This window comes from Bos grunniens, chromosome 18, assembly GCF_055505025.1.
Source record: "Bos grunniens cultivar Pamir isolate PY7600 chromosome 18, Bosgru_T2T1.0, whole genome shotgun sequence".
NCBI classification, from domain to species: domain Eukaryota; kingdom Metazoa; phylum Chordata; class Mammalia; order Artiodactyla; family Bovidae; genus Bos; species Bos grunniens.
The window spans coordinates 56,785,140-56,804,673 of NC_141182.1; the positions used below are offsets into that span (position 1 = coordinate 56,785,140).

General features: G+C 52.0%; 1 protein-coding gene across 8 annotated transcripts in view; it reads left to right on the forward strand.

Annotated features, from left to right (window-relative positions):
• Positions 1 to 15,723, forward strand: part of MYH14 (myosin heavy chain 14) — a 78,773-nt gene extending 63,050 nt beyond the window's left edge. For all 8 annotated transcript variants that reach the window (XM_086353739.1, XM_086353741.1, XM_086353740.1 and 5 more), the window contains 10 exons: positions 3,722 to 3,934; positions 4,503 to 4,715; positions 5,844 to 6,005; positions 6,953 to 7,081; positions 7,665 to 7,753; positions 7,847 to 7,970; positions 10,775 to 10,983; positions 12,792 to 12,900; positions 14,581 to 14,753; positions 14,928 to 15,723. In XM_086353739.1, coding sequence (XP_086209865.1) covers positions 3,722 to 3,934; positions 4,503 to 4,715; positions 5,844 to 6,005; positions 6,953 to 7,081; positions 7,665 to 7,753; positions 7,847 to 7,970; positions 10,775 to 10,983; positions 12,792 to 12,900; positions 14,581 to 14,753; positions 14,928 to 15,087 — 1,581 coding nt within the window. In that variant the 3' untranslated portion in view covers positions 15,088 to 15,723. The remainder of the gene's footprint in view (positions 1 to 3,721; positions 3,935 to 4,502; positions 4,716 to 5,843; positions 6,006 to 6,952; positions 7,082 to 7,664; positions 7,754 to 7,846; positions 7,971 to 10,774; positions 10,984 to 12,791; positions 12,901 to 14,580; positions 14,754 to 14,927) is intronic.
• The last annotated feature ends 3,811 nt before the right edge of the window (positions 15,724 to 19,534 follow it).

A 19,534-nucleotide genomic window follows, 5' to 3' on the forward strand; every position in this document is an offset into this window, starting at 1 on the left:
TCACCGTGAGCGATCAGTAACAGGTGATGTCACAGCTCAGCTGTGAACCTGCGAGGACCTTCGGGCAAGATGCCTCTTCCCTCTGAGCCCCTGTAGGATAGAACGCCCATCGATCCTGGCTTATGTCTCCTGGCCCCAAATAATTACTGCTGGTACCCAGTGTTACTCCCAAAGGCGTCCTGCAGATACACCAGAGGGTGTACTTAGGAAGGCGAAATGAAATAACACGTCTTGCTTCTCCTGCTGACTCACTGTGGACCTCAGGCAAACTGCTTGTCCCATTTCAGCCTCAGTTTGCCCGTCTAGAAAATGGGGATAAGGGGATACCCTGGCAGTCCAGTGATGAGGACTCCGTGCTCTCAGTACTGTTGCTGTCATTCGGTCACTAAGTCGCGTCCGATTCTTTGCGACCCTGTGAACTGCATCGCTCCAGTTTGATTCCTGGTTGGGGAACTAAGATCCCACAGGCTATGCGGTACAGCCAAAAAAAAAGAAGAAAAAAGAAAAAATTGAAAGTGGGGATAATACTAAGCATCTGACAATGTAAGAATGGAATAAAATTCTCAGAACCCCAGAGCGTTAAGATCAGGCAACCCTGAGTTGGGGCCCTTTCTGGCTGTGTGGCTTGGGCAAATTGCACAGTCTCTCTGCCTCATTTTCTTCATCTGGAAAATGGGAGAGTCCTTATTTTTGCCTTCATTTTTGAAAGAAATTTTCACTGGCTGTTGAATTCCAGGTTTTATTCTTTCCACACTGGGAAGAGATCATTCCATGTTCTGGGGCCTCCACTGTTTCAGATTTAAAGTTAACAATCATCTAAATCATGGTTTCCCTGTAGGTAATGTGATGTGGTTTTCTAGCTGGTTCAGACTTTTTCCTCTTTATCTTTGCTTTTTATCAGTTTGACTATGATATCCAGCTGTGGGGTTTTGTGTTTATTCTACTTCAGTTTGCCAAGCTTCCAACAGCTTTGGGTTAGTGTTCTTAATCAGATGTGGAAATCTTCAGCCATTATTTTTTCAAATATTTTTCTGCCCCATTCTCTATTTCTCCCCTCCTCTTCTCAAACTCCAAATACATGTATGTTCGATTGCTTAATACTATTCCATAGATCATTGAAAAAATTCTAAAAGAATTAATTTGTGTTTTATATATATATAGACATGGTTAAGCAGGAGATGGCAAGAGTGAACAATGACATTATAGGAATCAGTGAGCTAAAATGGAGAGGAATGGGTGAATTTAATTCAGATGATCATTATATCTACTATTGTGGGCAAGAATCCCTCAGAAGAAATGGAGTAGCCCTCATAGTCAACAAAAGAGTCTGAAATGCAGTACTTGGATGTGACCTTAAAAACGACCCAATGATCTCAGCTCATTTCCAAGGCAAACCATTCAACATCATAGTAATCCAAGTCTGTGCCCTAACCACTGGATGCCAAAGAAGCTGAAATTGACCAGTTCTATGAAGACCTATCGGAGAAGGCAGTGGCACCCCACTCCAGTACTCTTGCCTGGAAAAGCCCATGGACGGAGGAGCCTGGTAGGCTGCAGTCCATGGGGTCGTGAAGAGTCAGACACGACTGAGCGACTTCACTTTGACTTTTCACTTTCATGCATTGGAGAAGGAAATGGCAAGCCACTCCAGTGTTCTTGCCTGGAGAATCCCAGGAACGGGGAGCCTGGTGGGCTGCCGTCTCTGGGGTCGCACAGAGTCGGACATGACTGAAGCGACTTAGCAGCAGCAGCAGCAGCATGAAGACCTATAAGGCCACCTAGAACTAACAACAACAACAACAAAAAGATGTCCTTTTCATCATAGGGGATTGGGATGCAAAAGTAGGAAGTTAAGAGATACCTGGAGTAACAGGCAAGTTTGGCCTCGGAGTACAAAATAAAGCAGGGCAGAGGCTAACAGAGTTTTGCCAAGAGAACAAACTGGTCACAGCAAACACCCTCTTCCAACAACACAAGAGGTGACTCATCGGAAAAGACCCAGATGCTGAGAAAGATTGAGGGCAGGAGAAGAAGGGGACAATAGAGGATGAGATGGTTGGATACCATCACCAACTCAATGGATATGAGTTTGAGCAAACTCCAGGAGATGATGAAGGACAGGGAAGCCTGGCATGCTGCCATCCATGGTGTCGCAGAGTCGACACAACTTAGCCACTGAACAGCAACAAATATACATATAAATATATATATTTGCATGTCTTGTAAGTTTTATTGTTCATCAATTGCTATGTCATAAAAAAACAGTGAAGGTTTGAAGTACATTTTAAATTTTATGTATTTTTTTTCCTACTATGACTACAAGAGGAAGAAAGAAAACCCTTTCCTCTCTTGGGTATATAAAGCGAGGGGCTGATCAGTTTGATCCATTTAAGGTTTTTCCTTTTTTTGGCTCAAAATTTCCTTTCATTTAATTTTTTATAAAACTTGAAGTGTAGTTGATTTACACTGTTGCATTAGTTTCAGTTGTACAGCAAAGTGACTCATACATTTATACATGATACATATATTCTTTCTCAGATTCTTTTACTTATAAGTTACTAGAAGACATTGAGTAGAGTTTCCTGTGCTTTACAGCAGGTCCTTGTTAATTATCTGTTTTATATATAGTAGTGTATAACGGCAACCCACTCCAATATTCTTGCCTGGAGAATCCCAGGGACGGGGGAGCCTGGTGGGCCACCGTCTATGGGGTCGCACAGAGTCGGACACGACTGAAGCGACTTAGCAGCAGCAGCAGCAGCAGCAGTGTATATCTGTTAATCCCAGATTCCAAATCTATCCATCCCCCCTTTCCCCTTTGGTAACCACAAGTTGGTTAGTTTGTTTTCTGTATCTGTGAGTCTGTTTCTGTTTTGTAAATAAATTCATTTAATTACATCATTTTTTTTAAAAGATTCCACCTAGAAGTGATATCATATGATGTTTGTCCTTCTCTGTCTGGTTTATTTCACTTACTGTGATAATCTCTAGGTCCATCCATGTTGCTGTAAATGCCATTATTTCATTCTTTTTCATGGCTGAGTAATATTCCATTGTATATATAGGCCACATCTTCTTTATCCATTCCTTCATCCATGGAGATTTAGGTTGCTTCCATGTCTTGGCTATTGTAAGTAGTGCTGCAGTGAACACTGGGGTGTAGGTATCTTTTCGAATTAAAGTTTTCTCCAGCTCTCTGCCCAGGAGTGGGGTTGCTCCATCATGTGGACCTCCCAGGTGGCACAAGTGCTAAGAACCTGCCTGCCAAAGCAGGAGGCACTGAAGACTCGGGTTCCATCCCAGGGCCGAGAGGATCCCCTAGAGCAGGGCATGGCGACCCACTCCAGTATTCTTGCCTGGAGAATCCCATGGACAGAGGAGCCTGGCGGGCTACAGTCCATGGGGTCACAAAGAGTCCGACAGGGCTGAAGCGACTGAGCACTCTGGCACATGGTAACTCTATTTTTAGTTTTTAAAGGTACCTCCTCACTATTCTGCAGAGCGGCTGCACCAATTTACATTCCCATCAACAGAGGGATCCATTGAAGAGCGAGCTGGTCTGGGACCCAGTGGAAACTTTAATCCCTATACCTCCCTCTTGTGTCTCTGCCTCTGTCTGTCTGTCTGTCTCTCCGTCCTTGGCCCCTCTCTCTTCCCCATTCCCTTGTACACTCCTTTTAGCTAACCTGTGTCCCCCACCCCATCTCCCTCACCCCGGAAGCTCCTGGCGGAGGAGAAGGCGGCAGTCCTGCGGGCGGTGGAGGAGCGGGAGCGGGCGGAGGCCGAGGGCCGCGAGCGCGAGGCCCGGACGCTGTCACTGACCCGGGCCCTGGAGGAGGAGCAGGAGGCGCGCGAGGAGCTCGAGCGGCAGAACCGCGCGCTGCGGGCCGAGCTGGAGGCGTTGCTGAGCAGCAAGGACGACGTCGGCAAGAGCGTGAGCGACCCCGGGTCCCCGGGACACACAGACACACACATGCACACACACACGTGGGCGACCACGCGCCCCACCCCCACCCCGTGACGCTGGGGCACACAGGCACACGTGTGTGCTCTCCCACACGGAGGGCAAAGGGAACCGGCGTCGGAGAGTCCCCGTGTTCACGCACACACCCGGGAAGTGAGGAAAGCCAGGCATCAACAGGCAACGATTCATGGGCCCAGCACACGGGGAGATCTTCCAGCAAACATATGTGCACACACTAAGCACGAGAGCTTCTTGGAAAACATCCATGTGCAGGTGCGTGTTCATGAAATGTGAGCGGACTCTCCCGTCAAACACACTTGCTCACGTGTACACACTGAGCACGAGAGCCTCTCACAGCGTGTGTAGGTAACTCGGGACAAGAAGGAGCTAGGATGGACATGTCACCTCGCTGCCTCCCCCTCGTCTATCAAAGCTCCCCTCCCCTCTAGCCTAGCATAGATCTCCAGGCCTGACCTCCCGCCTCCTCGGTGGTCCAGGTGCCCAGGGTTCACTCTCGTTCTGCTTCCCACCCTCCCAGGTGCATGAGCTGGAGCGAGCCCGCCGGGTGGCTGAACAGGCAGCGAACGATCTGCGAACGCAGGTGACGGAGCTGGAGGACGAGCTGACGGCAGCCGAGGATGCCAAGCTGCGCCTGGAGGTGACCGTGCAGGCCCTGAAGGCGCAACACGAGCGGGACCTGCAGGGCCGAGATGAGGCGGGCGAGGAGAGGCGGCGGCAGCTGGCCAAGCAGGTATGGGCAGGGCGCCGCCCAGCTCAGTGTGCCCGGAAGTCTCACCACCCACCTGCTACTGTGGGTTTCTACCCAAGTCCCACCTACTAGCCAGCCATCCTCCTGTTCCCCAACCCGCTCACCCACCATGACCCAAGAACCCACACGCACAAGGACCCATTCGGACACCCTCCATCCACTAACCGGTCCACCCAACCACCATCCCATCTACTGAGCCAGCTGCCTAGCCGCCCGTACACAGCCTCCCTACCAACCAAGACTTCTACACAACCAACTCTGCATCCCACTTCTCCATCCACCCAATACCCGCTCCAATCAACCTCCTCTCTCCAGCCCAACCACCCCAGTATCTACCCACCTCCTCTGTACCCCCAACCAACCCATATACCCATTTACCTGCTCATTGACCAGCTTGTCTTCACCCCACTTCATCCATGACCTTCCTTCCTTTTTCATTTATTTCTTCACCTGCTTCTTCATTCACTCCATATTTCTCTCTCTGCACATTTATTCATTCATTCTTCATTCAGTGGAGGAATTTCCTATGGTCTGCAGCGGGCAAGGCTTTTCACTCAGTGATGTGTGCTGAGCGTGGGAGGGGCAGGTCAGCCCTGAATATCAGAAAGAGCCCTCTGGGGCCATGTGGTCAGCAGACTGGAGCAGAGGAGACTGGAGCTGGGAAGCCTAGAGCAAGTGATGAAGAGATGATCCAAGGCCAGGATGGGGAGCAGTATCTGAGCTTTTCTTTTTAAATCTACTTTGGCCCCACTGATCCAGCCATGAGTTCATGCACGATTTTGTCCTGAGGGCACCAGGGAGCCAACCACAGGAGGGCCATGAGCAGTGTCAGCTGTGATTGTAGAAGGACCTTTCTAGAGCCTTCAGGAATGGGCTGGAGAGGAGTGATGGGAGCAAAGAGGAGGTTGGGGCAAGAGGGAGGGGTAAAGCTTGCCAGGGCTGTGGGGTTGGAGAGGATGATTGGGTTTGTGGCAGAGAGAGGCAAGGGGCAGGAGTGGGGCTGGAGACCTGGGCAGGGGCTGGAGGGTAGACCTCTACGCCACTGGCATGTAGGGGGAGCCTGGGCTTCCTGTCCCCTGAGCCCGCCCCTCCCGACCTCCCCTCTCCCAGTTGAGGGACGCAGAGGTGGAGCGCGATGAGGAACGCAAGCAGCGTGCTCTGGCCGTGGCCGCCCGCAAGAAGCTGGAGGCCGAGCTGGAGGAGCTGAAGGCTCAGACCACAGCGGCCGGGCAGGGCAAGGAGGAGGCAGTGAAGCAGCTTCGCAAGATGCAGGTAAGGGGTGGGGCTTAAGCCGCGGAAAGGGGAGGCCCCGCCCTCGCTCCGGCTCCCAAACCAGCTCGGACCCCGCCCTTTCGATCCCAGGAGCAGCACCCACGTTAGACAACAGCTCTATCCATGCCCCAAAGGCTCATTTGGTTCTTTTTATATTTTTTAGTTCCTTTATTTAAATTGCTTAATCTTTGGGACTTCTTTGCGGCCCAGTGATGAAAACTCTGCGCTTTCACTGTAGAAGGCACAGGATTGATCCCTGGTCAGGGAACTAAAATCCCACATGCCGCTGGATTGGGACATAAATAAATAGTTGCCAGGTAGCAAAGTGGCCGAAAGTGTAAACGCCAGGGTCAGGCAGCCTAGGTTAAGATCGTGACTGTGCCACTCACCACCCTGAGTGCACTGCTGAACCTCTCTGTGCCTCAGTTTCTCCATCTGTAAACTGGGTAGGAAAATAGTCCCCACCAACTGGAGTTGTGAGGATTAAAGTTTTCAGTATGTGTACAGAGTAGCGACTGGCCCAAGGTAAGTGATCGGTGTTTTCCATCACTTTTTTGTGGCCAAGCTGCTTGACTTGAGGATGTTTGTTCCCCCACCAGGGATCGAACCCGCGCCCCCTGCAGTGGAAGCGCTGGAGTCTTAATTGCTGAACCGCCATGGAAGTCCCTCCCAACTCTATTATTACTCCAGAGTCCACATATTACCCCCACTTTACGCTTGCTTTAATTTTGATGTGCTTCTTTTTTTAAAGAAGTGAGACTCAGAGACGGGGAGAGAGCTAGCCCATGGTCACACAGCCATTGGCTGGGAGCGGGGTGCAGAAGCCCAAGTCCTCAGGACTCTGCTTTTTCACGGGGAGCCCCCACAGGGCTGACTGCGAGGGTAGCGGGGCTGGGGGCAGTCCCTGTGACCTGGCTGGGCCCACTCACTCGCTCCGTTCCGCCCAGGCCCAGATGAAGGAGCTGTGGCGCGAGGTGGAGGAGACGCGCAGTTCGCGAGAGGAGATCTTTGCTCAGAACCGGGAAAGTGAGAAGCGCCTCAAGGGGCTAGAGGCGGAAGTGCTGCGGCTGCAGGAGGTGATGCCGGGGTGGGCGGGGCTCAGGAGGGTGGGGTCGCGGGTGGGCGGGGCCAGGGATGTCTTGGAGCCCCGCTAGGGTCCTGAACCGGAAAGCCACAGGGTCGGTGTGAGGATGGGCTAGAGTAGGGAGATTGGGGGAAGGGGGGCTGGAGAGGGACGATGACGCCTGAGCCTGGACGCAGAAGAGGGAACAAACAGAGAGCGTAAAGGAGCAGGATGGACAGGGCTTTGGGTGGTAAGGGGGCAGAGGAGGGGAGGAGAGGGGGTCTGGCCTGATGACTGAGGGAAACTGGAGGAGGAACTGGTCTGAAAAGAGATGCTGGGCTCAGTGAGGAGGCCATGAGGGTGAGGGATCCTGGCAGGCGGGCAGCAAGAAGTGGACATGGATCACGGGCTACGGAGATGGATTTAGGAGACATCTGCCTATAGACTGAAGCTCATTCCAAGGTTATCCAGGGGCAGCATGTTCAAGTGCAGTGAAAAAAAGATCAACAGACTTGAGGCATGAGGGGTAGGGAGGCCAGTGTTCAGCCAGCCTCCCATCACCGCAGCTGACCACCTGCCTATTTTGCTCGTTGCAGGAACTGGCTGCCTCTGACCGTGCCCGGCGGCAGGCCCAGCAGGAGAGGGATGAGATGGCAGATGAGGTGGCCAACGGCAGCCTTAGCAAGTGAGTGGCCCATGGTAATGTGGGGCAGGGCGCCCTCTTCTGGCCATCCTGCCCTCTCACCTCCCCTGACCTTGCCCTGCCTGTTCTCCCTAGAGCTGCCATTCTGGATGAGAAACGTCAGCTGGAAGGGCGCCTGGGGCAAATGGAAGAGGAGCTGGAGGAGGAGCAAAGCAATGCAGAGCTGCTCAATGACCGCTACCGAAAGCTGCTCCTGCAGGTGAGCACAGCTGGGTCACCCCTGCCAGCCTTGAGGCCCCACTGACCTGGGACCATAACACCCTCAATCCTTTTTCAATTCACGTAGGAAAAGGGAATATTTGAGTTGGGTTTTGAAGGTTGAATAGGAGTTCTCTAGGTGGGGGTGGAATAGATGCATTCATTCTGTTGTATTTCTGAGGTTTCTCGAAGGCTGGATCCAGGGAGCATGATGCTGGTAATATGGGTCCAAGGCCTCTTCCAAGGCCTCTCTCTTCTCCTGGCTTATAAGTGGTGACTTATAGGTGGCCATCATCTCATCCTGCAGTCACTGGGCTTGACTTTCTGTGCATGTGGGGGGAGCTATCTGATATCTCCTTATAAGGGCACTAATGCCATCATCGGGACCCCACCCTCTTATCCTCATCTAGTCCTAATTACCTCCCAAAGGCCCCATTTCCAGATACACACTGGGGGTTAGGACTTCATATGAATTTGTGGGGCAACAAACATTCAGCCCATAATACACCAGTTCCCCAGGAAGCTAGCCTGGTGATCTCAAAAGCATTTAGAAGTCAACATGGAAAGTGTCCCAACTGGCCCCAAATGGAGCAGCTTGAGCTTCAACCAGGCTCATAATTACAACTGATTTAAATCCATCAAATCTGTTTAAACCCTCAAGTACACAATGACATTTTTAAAAAATACTAATTAGTCACTGTATTAGTTGCCTGAGGCTGCTGCAACCAATTGCCACAAACTGGGTGGCTTAAAAAGACAGTAACTTATTCTCTCACAGTTCTGGAGGTTAGAGGTCCAAAATCAAGGTGTCATCAGGTTCGTTCTTTCTGAGGGAACATCTCTTCCAGGCTGTCTTCTGGTTGCTTGTCAGCAACCCTTGGCTTGTAGATCCATCAGCCTGGTCTCTGCCTCTGCCTCGCGTGACCTTCCCTATGTCTTCTTTGTGTGTCTGTGCCTCCTTCCCTTCTTGAAAAGACACCAGTTGTATTGGATTTAGTGCGAGGCTGTTCAGTTGCTAAGTCATGTCTGACTCTGTGACACCATGGACTTGAACCCACCAGCCTCCTCTGTCTGTGGGATTCTCCAGGCAAGAATACTGGAGTGGGTTGCCATTTCCATCTCCAGGGGATCTTCCTGACCCAGGGTTCAAACCTGCATCTCCTGCATTGGCAAGTGGGTTCTTTACCACTGAGTGAAGAGGGAAGCCCATTGGATTTAGGGCCCACCCCAATCCAGTATGGGCTTCCCAGGTGGCTCAGTGGTAAAGAACCCACTTGCCAATGCAGGAGACGCAGTAGACTCCTGGTGGACTGTAGTCCATGGGGTCACAAAGAGTCGGACACAACTGAGCAACTAACACACTTCAGAAAGGATGGAGGAGGAAACTGTAGATTAAAAGAGACTTAAAAATCATGTACAAAAAAAATTTAATGGGCAGCATTCAACTATAGAATCTAGAGATGCATCTTTGAATAATAAAACTCAAAAGGAAAAAAACAAACAAACCAAGGAAGTGATCACCCTAGGAGTCAGGAGGAGGGGGGAATTCCCTGGTGGTCCAGTGGTTAAAACTCTGCACTCCCAATGTGCAGAGGCTCAGATCGAACTCCTGGTTGGGAAAATAAGATCCCACAAGTTGCACAGCACATCCAAAAAAAGAAAAATGTTAGGATGACATGTTGTTTGGGGTGAAAGGAAGAGGTTGTTAGTAGAGTGGATGCATGAAGTTCTATTTTTTGACCTGGGCAGGGGTGACAATGATGTTTGCTTTTTATTAACCTATACTGGAGTGGGTTGTCATTCCCTTGCCCAAGGGATCTTCCCAACCCAGGGATCAAACCTGGGTCTCCTGCATTGCAGCAGATTCTATACCATCTGAGCCACCAGGGAAGCCCAACCTATTAAGCCATATAGTTGATCTGTTTTTTACTTTTCCTGTCTCACGGTTTTATTTTCCAATAAAAGGTTAAAAAAAAATAGCATATGCTAATCACCACGTCGGTCTCTTCCTGTGAGGGTGAAATGAAGTAAAGTATGAATCAGACTGCATCTGACTCATTTCCGTGTCCCCAGCATAGGACCTCACTCAGAGTACGAGATGAATAAATAAACAGGCACTATTATTAGGGGTGTGGTTACACATTAGCAATATAGTAGCTCCTGTTAATTGAGCTGGCATTTCTCAAAACGATCCTGCATATCATTCTATCAAAACCACCTAAGGTGCTTGTTGAAAATGTGGATTCATGGGCCTCATTCCAGACTTGCTGAATGAGAATCTCTGGAGGGTGGGATACTGTGGTCCATTTTTTTTTCTTTTTTTTCCACAAGCTCTCTGGATGAGCCTGGTGCAAACAAAAATGTGATAACCCTTGGAATAGGCTCATTCACAGTCAAAGATAGAATCGACAGCATTTAAACAAGCCTGTGATAGTCTTCTGGACTTGTTTATATATTGGGCTGAGTTGTACAGCATGTGGAACCTCAATTACGCAATCAGGGATCTAACCCAAGCCCCTTGCATTAGAAGCTCAGAGTCCTAACCACTGGACCACCACTCTCCTCTTGTGGTCTTATTAAAATAGCAAAAACCTATACAAAAGGTTAAAACCCAGAGTTGGCACTGCTGTTGGCTGATAAGCCAATCAAGGAAAAGTACATTTATTGAGTGTTTATTATGTGCCAGGCTCTATGCTATGCACTTAACAAGCATCAGCTCACTTAGTTCTGGGAGGTTCTGGCATTTACCTCCCACCTTCCCTCTGAGACTCCACCATGACAGTCCTGCCTTCCCCACTGCTACAGGTAGAATCACTGACCACAGAACTGTCAGCTGAGCGCAGTTTCTCAGCTAAGGCAGAGAGCGGGCGGCAGCAGCTGGAGCGGCAGGTCCAGGAGCTCCGGGAACGCCTGGGTGAGGAAGACGCTGGGGCCCGAGCCCGCCAGAAGATGATCATCGCTGCCCTTGAGTCTAAGTTGGCCCAGGCTGAGGAGCAGCTGGAGCAGGAGAGTAGGTAAGTGGGAAGAGAGGGCACAGCTGGAGGGCAACCCTCACATTCTAAGCAATTGAGGCACAGGGGAGCTGTGTTACAAGCACCTGGTTTAGAAACATCCAAAAGGCATCATAATATTAATGGTTGATGGTTTCCTGTATCATTTAGGATGCTCTATGCTGCAAGTAATTGCATTCCCACTATATAATTTAAACAGTAACGTAGCAGTTAGCTATAGCTGCATAACAAGTGTTAGTCACTCAGTCATGTCCAACTCTTTGCAGCCCCATGAACTGTATCCCATCAGGCTTCTCTGCCCATGGAATTCTCCAAGCAAGAATACTGGAGTGGGCTGCCATTTCCTTTTCTAGGGGATCTTCCCGACCCAGGGATCAAACCTTGGTCTCCTGCATTGCAGGAGATTCTCTACCATCCGAGCCACAAAGGAAGCCCCATATGCAGGGAAGCTGCCTAACAAACCACTTTAAAATTTCAGTGACTTAAAACAGCAATCATTTATTATTGTTCATGAGTGTTTGGAATGGTTGGTAGGTTCTGCTGATCTGGATTTGGTCAGCCTCACTCACGCATCTTTGCTCAGCTGAAAGTCAGCTAGATGGATTTGCTGATCTTGGCTGGGCTCTCACATGTCTACAGCCTTGCCTGGAACAACTCGGCTAACTTGTCTCTGCTCTAGGCTGACCCAGGCTTGTTCATATGACAGAGTAAAGGTTCCAAGAGAGAAAGTTTCTTAGGGCCTAGACTTGGAACTGGTACAGTCACTTCTGCCGTATCCTGTCACTAAAGCAAGCCATGTGGCCAGCTCAGATATAAGAGAATATCCAGTCATGGTTGCCAAGCACCACCCATTGCTAGAGGCCCCATCATATGGACTTCACCCTAGTATGATGGTCCATGCAGGAGAGAATGGATGAGCATCAGAATAGGGAAATTCAGGAGACAGTAGGTAAGGATGGTGCCAGGTGTCTGACCTGCAGATCTAGGTGGATCATGGGGAACTGGGAGGAGGAGCAGGTTTGGGAGAAGGCATTGAGCCCAGTGCAGGGTGTACAGGGTCTAGTGGGCAGCTGAGGCTTGGGGCTGAGCCAGGCTAGAGCTCAGGAGACAGATTTAGTGGACACCAGGCTGTTGATGGTTGTAGAAACCTGGGGCACAGTTGAGCGTGTCCAAAGAAAAGTGTGTGAGTGAGAAAGGAAGATAGCAGAGATGGTTAAGGATGGAGTTTTGGGCTCCCAGAGTGTTCTACAAACACAAAGAGCTTGAAAAGGAAATTGAGAGAAGAGAGGGAGAAAGAAGGGAGGTCAGGTGAGAGATGATAGGTCCTGAACCCCTGGGGGCTGGGGCTGTGAGGCTAAGGAGGGGGCAGGGCAGAGTCCAGGGGGTAGTGGGACAAGGTTTGGGTACTGACAGGCCGGGGGTGGGGCAAAGGAGAGAAAATGGGTGAGGATGGTGCTTGGCGGTCTGATTTGGAGACTTGCAGTCAGTGGGTCAGTTCCCTGAGAGGAGGAAGACTGGGAGCGGGGTGGAGGATACAGTTGAACATAAGAGACCTAGTGGGGTGTGGAAAACTGGTGTAGACATGGAGACACTTTTAGGAACATCAAGCATCTTAGCTGAAGTTAAGGATTAGATGCCCTGGTGGTAGCCTGGTACCACCAGGCCTCAGTTGACTGTGGGAGCCAGTTGTAGGTGGGTGGGAAGGTGGGCAGAAGCCACTCCAAGAACAGGCAGCCGCTGGACGAGGCTTGGTGGGGGTAGAACCCTGGGTGAGCAACCCTTTTGATTCTCCCCTTCGTGTCTCTCCTCAGGGAGCGCATCCTCTCTGGCAAGCTAGTGCGGAGGGCTGAGAAGAGGCTTAAAGAGGTGGTGCTCCAGGTGGAGGAGGAGCGGAGGGTGGCTGACCAGCTCCGGGACCAGGTGAGCAGCTGACATCATAGAGAAGCAGTGGGAGTGGGGGGGACCACTGACCGAGAAGTAGCATGTGACATCTCTAGAGGTAGTGAGCTCCCATCACAAGAGGTAATGTGTGAGTGCTGGACTAAAACCGAGTGCAGACAAGGTCCTGGGCCTTGGTGCATCAGCGGAGAGCCTGAATCAGTGACTTTGTGATCCGTAAATTCTGGAATCTAGGAAAAGCCCTGGTGGGGAGCTGAGACAGCTAATGAGAGGGCAGAAGTTAAATCCTACCCAGAGGCTAGGCCACAGCTTAAATAATGAAGTGGTGTTTATTGAGAGCTTTCTTTAGCCAGTGCTAAAGACATAACATGTAGTAACACTTAAGTCTAATCAGAACTCATGAGGTAGGTACTATTATTTTCCCTCTTATTCATGTCAGCAAACTGAAGTAACTTGCTCACAATTATTTATTTAGTAAGAGATGGAGCCAGAGTTCAACCTTCAGCACTTTGGCTGCATATCTGTGCCCTTAATTATTTATTGATCAGTAAATGTGTCCCCCATACTGTGCTGCCTACTTAAAACAAACAAAGACAGCATGCTTGCATTCTCTCATCAGCTCCATTTCACAGGTGAGAAAATGGAAACTTTAGAAGGAGGTATAATTTGCCCCAAAGTCACACAGTTAATAAAGACAGTCTGGATCAGATCCTCCTAGACCCTCTTGCCAGCCTCCACCCCAGGCTCACATGTGATTGACTCTGTTTGCTGTGCCCTTAAAAGCTCAGCTGTGTTTTATTCGCCAATTATTTCACAAAACAATTGTTGAGCACCTGCTCAACCTGCGTGCCAGGCACTGTGCAAAGCATTGGAGATATGGCTGTGAACGACACCGAGAATGTCCCTGCCCTCATGAAGTTCACATTTTCAACACAGGAAGAGGAAGACACCACCATAAAACCTATAAACAAGCAAAGATAATTACAGATTGTGAAAGGGGTTATGAAGAAAAAAGATAATAAAGAGAGAGGGGAATACAGAGGACTGGAGAATCCTCCCTAGATTGGGAGGGAGGTGGTCTGGAAGACCTTTCTAAGGAAGTGACATTTGAATTGATACTGAAGGGTGAGAAAGAGCCAGGAAGACGGAATAGCAAGTGCAAGGACCCTGGGCTATGGAAACCAGCTCAGTGAGTCCCAAGCAAAGAAGCAGAGCAGAATAACTTGAGAGAAGAATGGGGTTGCGGGGTGGGGGGGGGGCGGGGGTTGAGTGATACATGAGGTTAGAGGAGTTGGCGGGAGGCAGGTTATGCGTGTCCTCTCCTTGGAGAGAGAGATGGCAGGGTCCGGGGGAGGGTCTCACTCCAGATGGCCTAATCCATGTGTTTATGGGAAGACGACCCTGCAAGGGCCTGGAACGCCAGGCTGAGGTGCTGGCTGGGACCTTGTCCCAGGGCACTGAAGAATCATGGGAGGACCTTGAGCAGGGCAGAGGCAGGATCAGATCTGAGCATAGAGAGACCCCTCTGAGGCCAAGTGGCGGGTGGTCTCGCGTTTGAGCCTGACCTGGAGGCTGGTGAGAGGATCTAGGAGAGCAGAACAAAAGTGTGAACAGAAGGATAGAGGAGGGATGGAGACGTGGGGAGCTCTGGGTGAGAGCCGCACCCAGAGACATGACCTGACTCCCCGGCTCCCGCAAAAGCTGGAGAAGGGCAACCTTCGAGTGAAGCAGCTGAAGCGGCAGCTGGAAGAGGCCGAGGAGGAGGCTTCCCGGGCCCAGGCGGTCCGCAGGAGACTGCAACACGAGCTGGAGGATGTCACAGAGGCCTCCGAGTCCATGAACCGGGAGCTGAACACGCTGAGGAACCGGCTCCGGTAAGGCCACCCGGTGCACGCGCAACCTCTCTGCGTAAACCCCCAGCTCCCCTGTCTTCGCTCTGTGCCCACCTCCCCATTTTATTCTGTTTCTCCGTATCCCCGCCGCCTCTCACTTTTCTCTCTCCCTTCCTCCGGTAATTGCCTCCTGGTCTCTCCTCCTCTCCCCGCCAGGCGCGGACCCCTCACCTTCACCACCCGCACGGTGCGCCAGGTCTTCAGGCTGGAGGAGGGCGTGGCGTCCGACGAGGAGGTGGCAGCGGAGGAGGCGGAGCCGGGGTCCGGGCCGCCGCCCCCAGAGCCCGAAGGGTCCGCTGCGGCCCCACCACAGTGACCCTACCCTGCCCCCAGCCGCCGCCGGGCCCTCCCTCCTTGGCGCCCCCCCACCCCCACCCCAGGTGCCTGTCCTGAGAACCGCCCTCTGGCTTCTTGCACTTTGGAAGTGCCGCCTTCCGGCATGACAGCACTTATCCAGCCCACTCCGGGGGTCCCGGGAGACTTATCCGTGAACCCCTAAACAGAGGAGCGGGCAAGCAGGGATCGCGGACTGGGGCGATCTCACTTGGGAGAAATTCGGGTGTGGTCGGCAAGCTGGGTTCCCATCCAGCTCCAAATCCTTCCTTCGGTTATGAATGATCTTTGTTGGGAAGGGAGTTTGGCTCTCCATGCCCCTTCCCCCCCCCCACCCCCTCTCATTTCCCTCTCCCTGTCTCGCCACTTAGCCACCGACCCCAGAACTTATGAGCAACAGCACCCTGGAGCACCTTATGAGCTCCAGGCGGCCCTCAGCCTTTGACCTTTGCAGAAGGGCAGGTTAAGGGGACCTCACACATCCCCCCCTCCCCTCAGGTTCCCTCCCGTTGCTCTTTGTGATCACAGTTCAGCTGGAGTTTCCCATGGGGGCTGGAGAAGGCCCCATACCCTCCCAGCCTTCAAACTGTGGCAGAAATAAACTCCAACCCCAACTGGACCCTGAGGGCTATGTGTGTTCCTCCAGGGGTAGGGAGACAGTACGGGCAAGGGGTCGTGATGTGTAAGGGGTAGTCAGTTGGTTCTAATTCAGCTGGTGGGTGTTGGTGTCGGGGACCTCCCGCTTACCCAGCATTTAATGTGGAAGAAATCATTCCCCTCTCATCCGGCCTCCCTCTGAGGTATCCCCTCCATTATACAGATGGGAAAACTGAGGCTCAGAGCTGGAGGGTCCCTGGCTCCACGCCTCCCAGTCAACGAGTGGTAGGAGGAGGAGCTGCACTCTAGCTGACCCTCAAGTCTTTGCAAAGCAACGACAGTAGTGACCGTTGAGCTGTTTGTTGGTTACTATTTACTGAACTGTGCTAAATTTGGGACATTAGTCTCAACCCGTAGATGTAGAGATTTCATTGTTTTCTAGTTTTTTCATGTTTTCTAGAGATTTCATTGCCAGTGTCTAGAACACTGCCTGGTGTAGTTAACCTTTTTGTATTTGTTGAATGACTAGATCACCCCCTCCTTTTTATATTGGTCAAATGAATAGAGCACCCCCTCCACTTTCTGAGTGGTAGAAACAAGCTTAGAGAGGTTGAGAGACTTGCCCAAGGACAAACAGCTACTGAGAAATAGAACCCAGTCTGGCATCAGAGTGGGTAACCCCTGAGCCCACACTGGGGACCCATGTCCATCCCTTTTCTGGAGACTAGAAACCCTCATCTATGAGCTCACATGACCTGGGTCATATGACTTTCCAATTAGGGCTATCAGTTCAGTTCAGTTGCTCAGTCGTATCCGACTGTTTGCAACCCCATGGACTGTAGCATGCCTCCCTGTCCATCACCAACTCCCGGAATTTACTCAAACTCCTGTCCATTGAATCTGTGATGCCATCCAACCATCTCTGCTGCTGCTGCTGCTAAGTCGCTTCAGTCGTGTCTGACTCTGTGCGACCCCATAGACGGCAGCCCATCAGGCTCCTCTGTCCCTGGGATTCTCCAGGCAAGAACACTGGAGTGGGTTGCCATTTCCTTCTCCATCCAACCATCTCATGGATCCCCATTTTTACCATCAGGGAAACTGAGGTAGATACTTGCTCCCTCCCAAATCACAAGGTGAAAGCCAGCGATGAGGGGCATGTCTGCACCCTCAAAGTGCATGCCCTTGCCATTTTAATATGACCCCTGCTCTTGAAGACCCAAGCCTTAGGTCTGCCCCCAAAGCCCCCTTCAGGAGACCTTCTCTGCAGACAAGGAGGATGAAACTTTTAAATGAAAAGGAAACTTTTATTTTGGTGGGGAGTGACAGGGTGGGTGGGAAGGGTGGGGCATGACACTTTTTCTTTGGGGAGTGGGGGTGACATGCGGCAGCTTCTGCAACGGGCGGTTCATGCACCCAGGGTGGGCGTGGGGGAGGCTTGGGGGAGGGGCCACGCCGACCCCTCCCTCCCTGCCCTGGGGGTGGGTTGAGAAGACCCGCCATTAGCACCAGAGTTGGACGATTTGCAGACCTCCCCTCCCCAGACTGACTCCGGACACCCTCCCCCATCCCTGAGAGCGCCCCCTTGCCACTCCCCCCCACCCCAAAGACAGGCCAGGCCCGCCCCGCCCACTTTTGAGTGAGAAACTTATTGCTGTGTGCGTGTTGGGGAGGAGCCGCCGTGTTCAGAAAGACCCCCGCCGTTCATTCCTCCCCAATCACCCCGCCCCCTGCCCCTTGTCGGTGCGTTCCCGGAGCGCAGGAGGGGCGCGACATGCGTGTGGGGAGCGCATCATGCAGCGCATGCGTGTAGTTGCAGGCACCCTGGCGGCCGGAGGGAAAAGGGGCGCGGGACTTGGAAATTGTCCCTTTAGCTCTCTCTCTCCCTCCCCGACTCCCACACTGTTGACTTGGGGGACAGGAAACGAGAATAACGTTTGTAGAGGTTTGTAATGATTGTGGTTATTTTCAAAAGCTGAACTAAAAAGCTGGGTACGTGTGGCAGATTGGCGAGCCGGAGGGGGGGGGAGGGCAGACGTTGGGAAGAAGTCCGTACCCTTTAGAAAAATCCTCACCCCCTTTCCCCGCACCTTTCGGCTTCCGTGAGGGTCAGGGGTATCTGGGGTTTTAAGAAGTTAAACCCTTTGGCAATATAATCAGTCTTCAACCCCATACCCTGGTGTCTGAAGCCTCTAGCCCTTTACCCCGCCCCACCCCGCTCCCACCAGAACCCGCCCCACCCCTCGCCCCTGGTTCGCCAGGGTTCAGGGTCCGAGGGCAGAATGGGGGGACTCAAAATGCCCCTTGCATAGGAATCGTTGCATCGAGAATCGTGCTCAGTGACGTCCCCCCAACCCTCGGGTAGGGGGTGTTCCTGAGGCCGGTGGGAGCAGAGGGAGGGAGGTTGCTAATTCCGTGGGCCCCCAACTCCAAAAAGGGGAGTCCCCTAAGGACTCTGGGACCGGTGTGGTCTCTGGGCATGGGGGAGGTAGCGCATCCTTGAGCCAGGATGGGATGTAAGAAATGATTTTCCACCCGCGAGCGTCGGGGGTTGAGGAACGTGGGGGAGGGGCTAGCTGGACCCCCAGCCCGGGTGGATATGTCAGTTTCCCAAGCTTCTGATATTCCAGCGTTCCTCCACTCGGGAACAGTCTCTACATTTTAAATGTAGACACCTCTAACCTAAATAAACGGTGTCCTGGCCAAGCAGCAGTATCTGGACTTACAGGCTTATATGCAAAATGCCAGGAAAGACAAAAAGTGTTTGTCCTTGTACTGCTTAAAACCTTAGCACATCGCCAGGGGTGCAAATATGACCCTCTGGGAAACATTGGCGTCTATGAAGGTGCCTTTGGGACACCATTTAAAGAAAGGGGATCTTGGAGGGGACAGGGTTATCCATAAGAAGGGGGGTGTCCCGGAAAGATCTGGTTCCCTGGAATTGCAGACAGGTTGAACCTATCTTGAAAATTCTAGCGTCAGGGGAACCTGAGCTGGATGTCTGATGTCAGGTTTAGGGTGTCCAGGAAGTGTTCAGAGTGTGGCAAAAATTGGAGCATCCCAAAGGCTGAACGTGAGTTCAAGGGCTGGGTCAAGTCTTGGAGGTTTGAGAGGTGCTGGGATGCAGCCCAGGGGTTAGGACTGAGGGGAGGGGGGACTTGGGGGCTGGGTAGCATCTGTGTGCAGAGAGGTTAAGTCCCAGGAGCGTGCTGGGATTTGGAAGATGCGTGCCAGAATCGGCCTCAGGAATTCTGAGGGCAGGTCTCATGTCCTGGGAATCTGGAGGGGGTGTTGCGGAATTTTGTGTGCTAGGGCCAGAACATCCCAGGAATACCAGGATGGGAGGTCTGAGTCCATGCAGCAATAGAGGCGAGCAGATCCCTGGGGTTGGGGGCGGTGGGTGGGTAGGAGAGGCGGAAGAAAGAGTGAAATTCACCAGCGGGATGCTCCTAAAGGCTGAGGGAGCAGCTGTCCGCAGGCCCTCCCCGCCCCCCCTTCATGCCTCCGCTTCTACCATCTGAGCTCAGTTCCCGTTTTTGGCTTGGGTGACTGTTCCTCCTTCCCCCACACTGCTGCTAATTTTTTAAAAAATCAGTGCGTGATGGGTTGCCCCCCTGGGGTGAAGGGTAGGAGGCTAAGAGACCCTCCTGTGGTGTGGCTTAAAGGCCAGCCCGACCCTCTTGAAGGTCCCCACCCGCTTCCCAGAATGTCCCTTCCCTTGCTCGCGGCATGCAGCCCCCCGCGGCTTATTGCTGAGGTGGAGTTGGAGAGGGCGGGGGTCCAGGTTGGAGGAGGCATGCAGAGTTGGGGGGAGGCGACCCAAAATGTGATTGGCA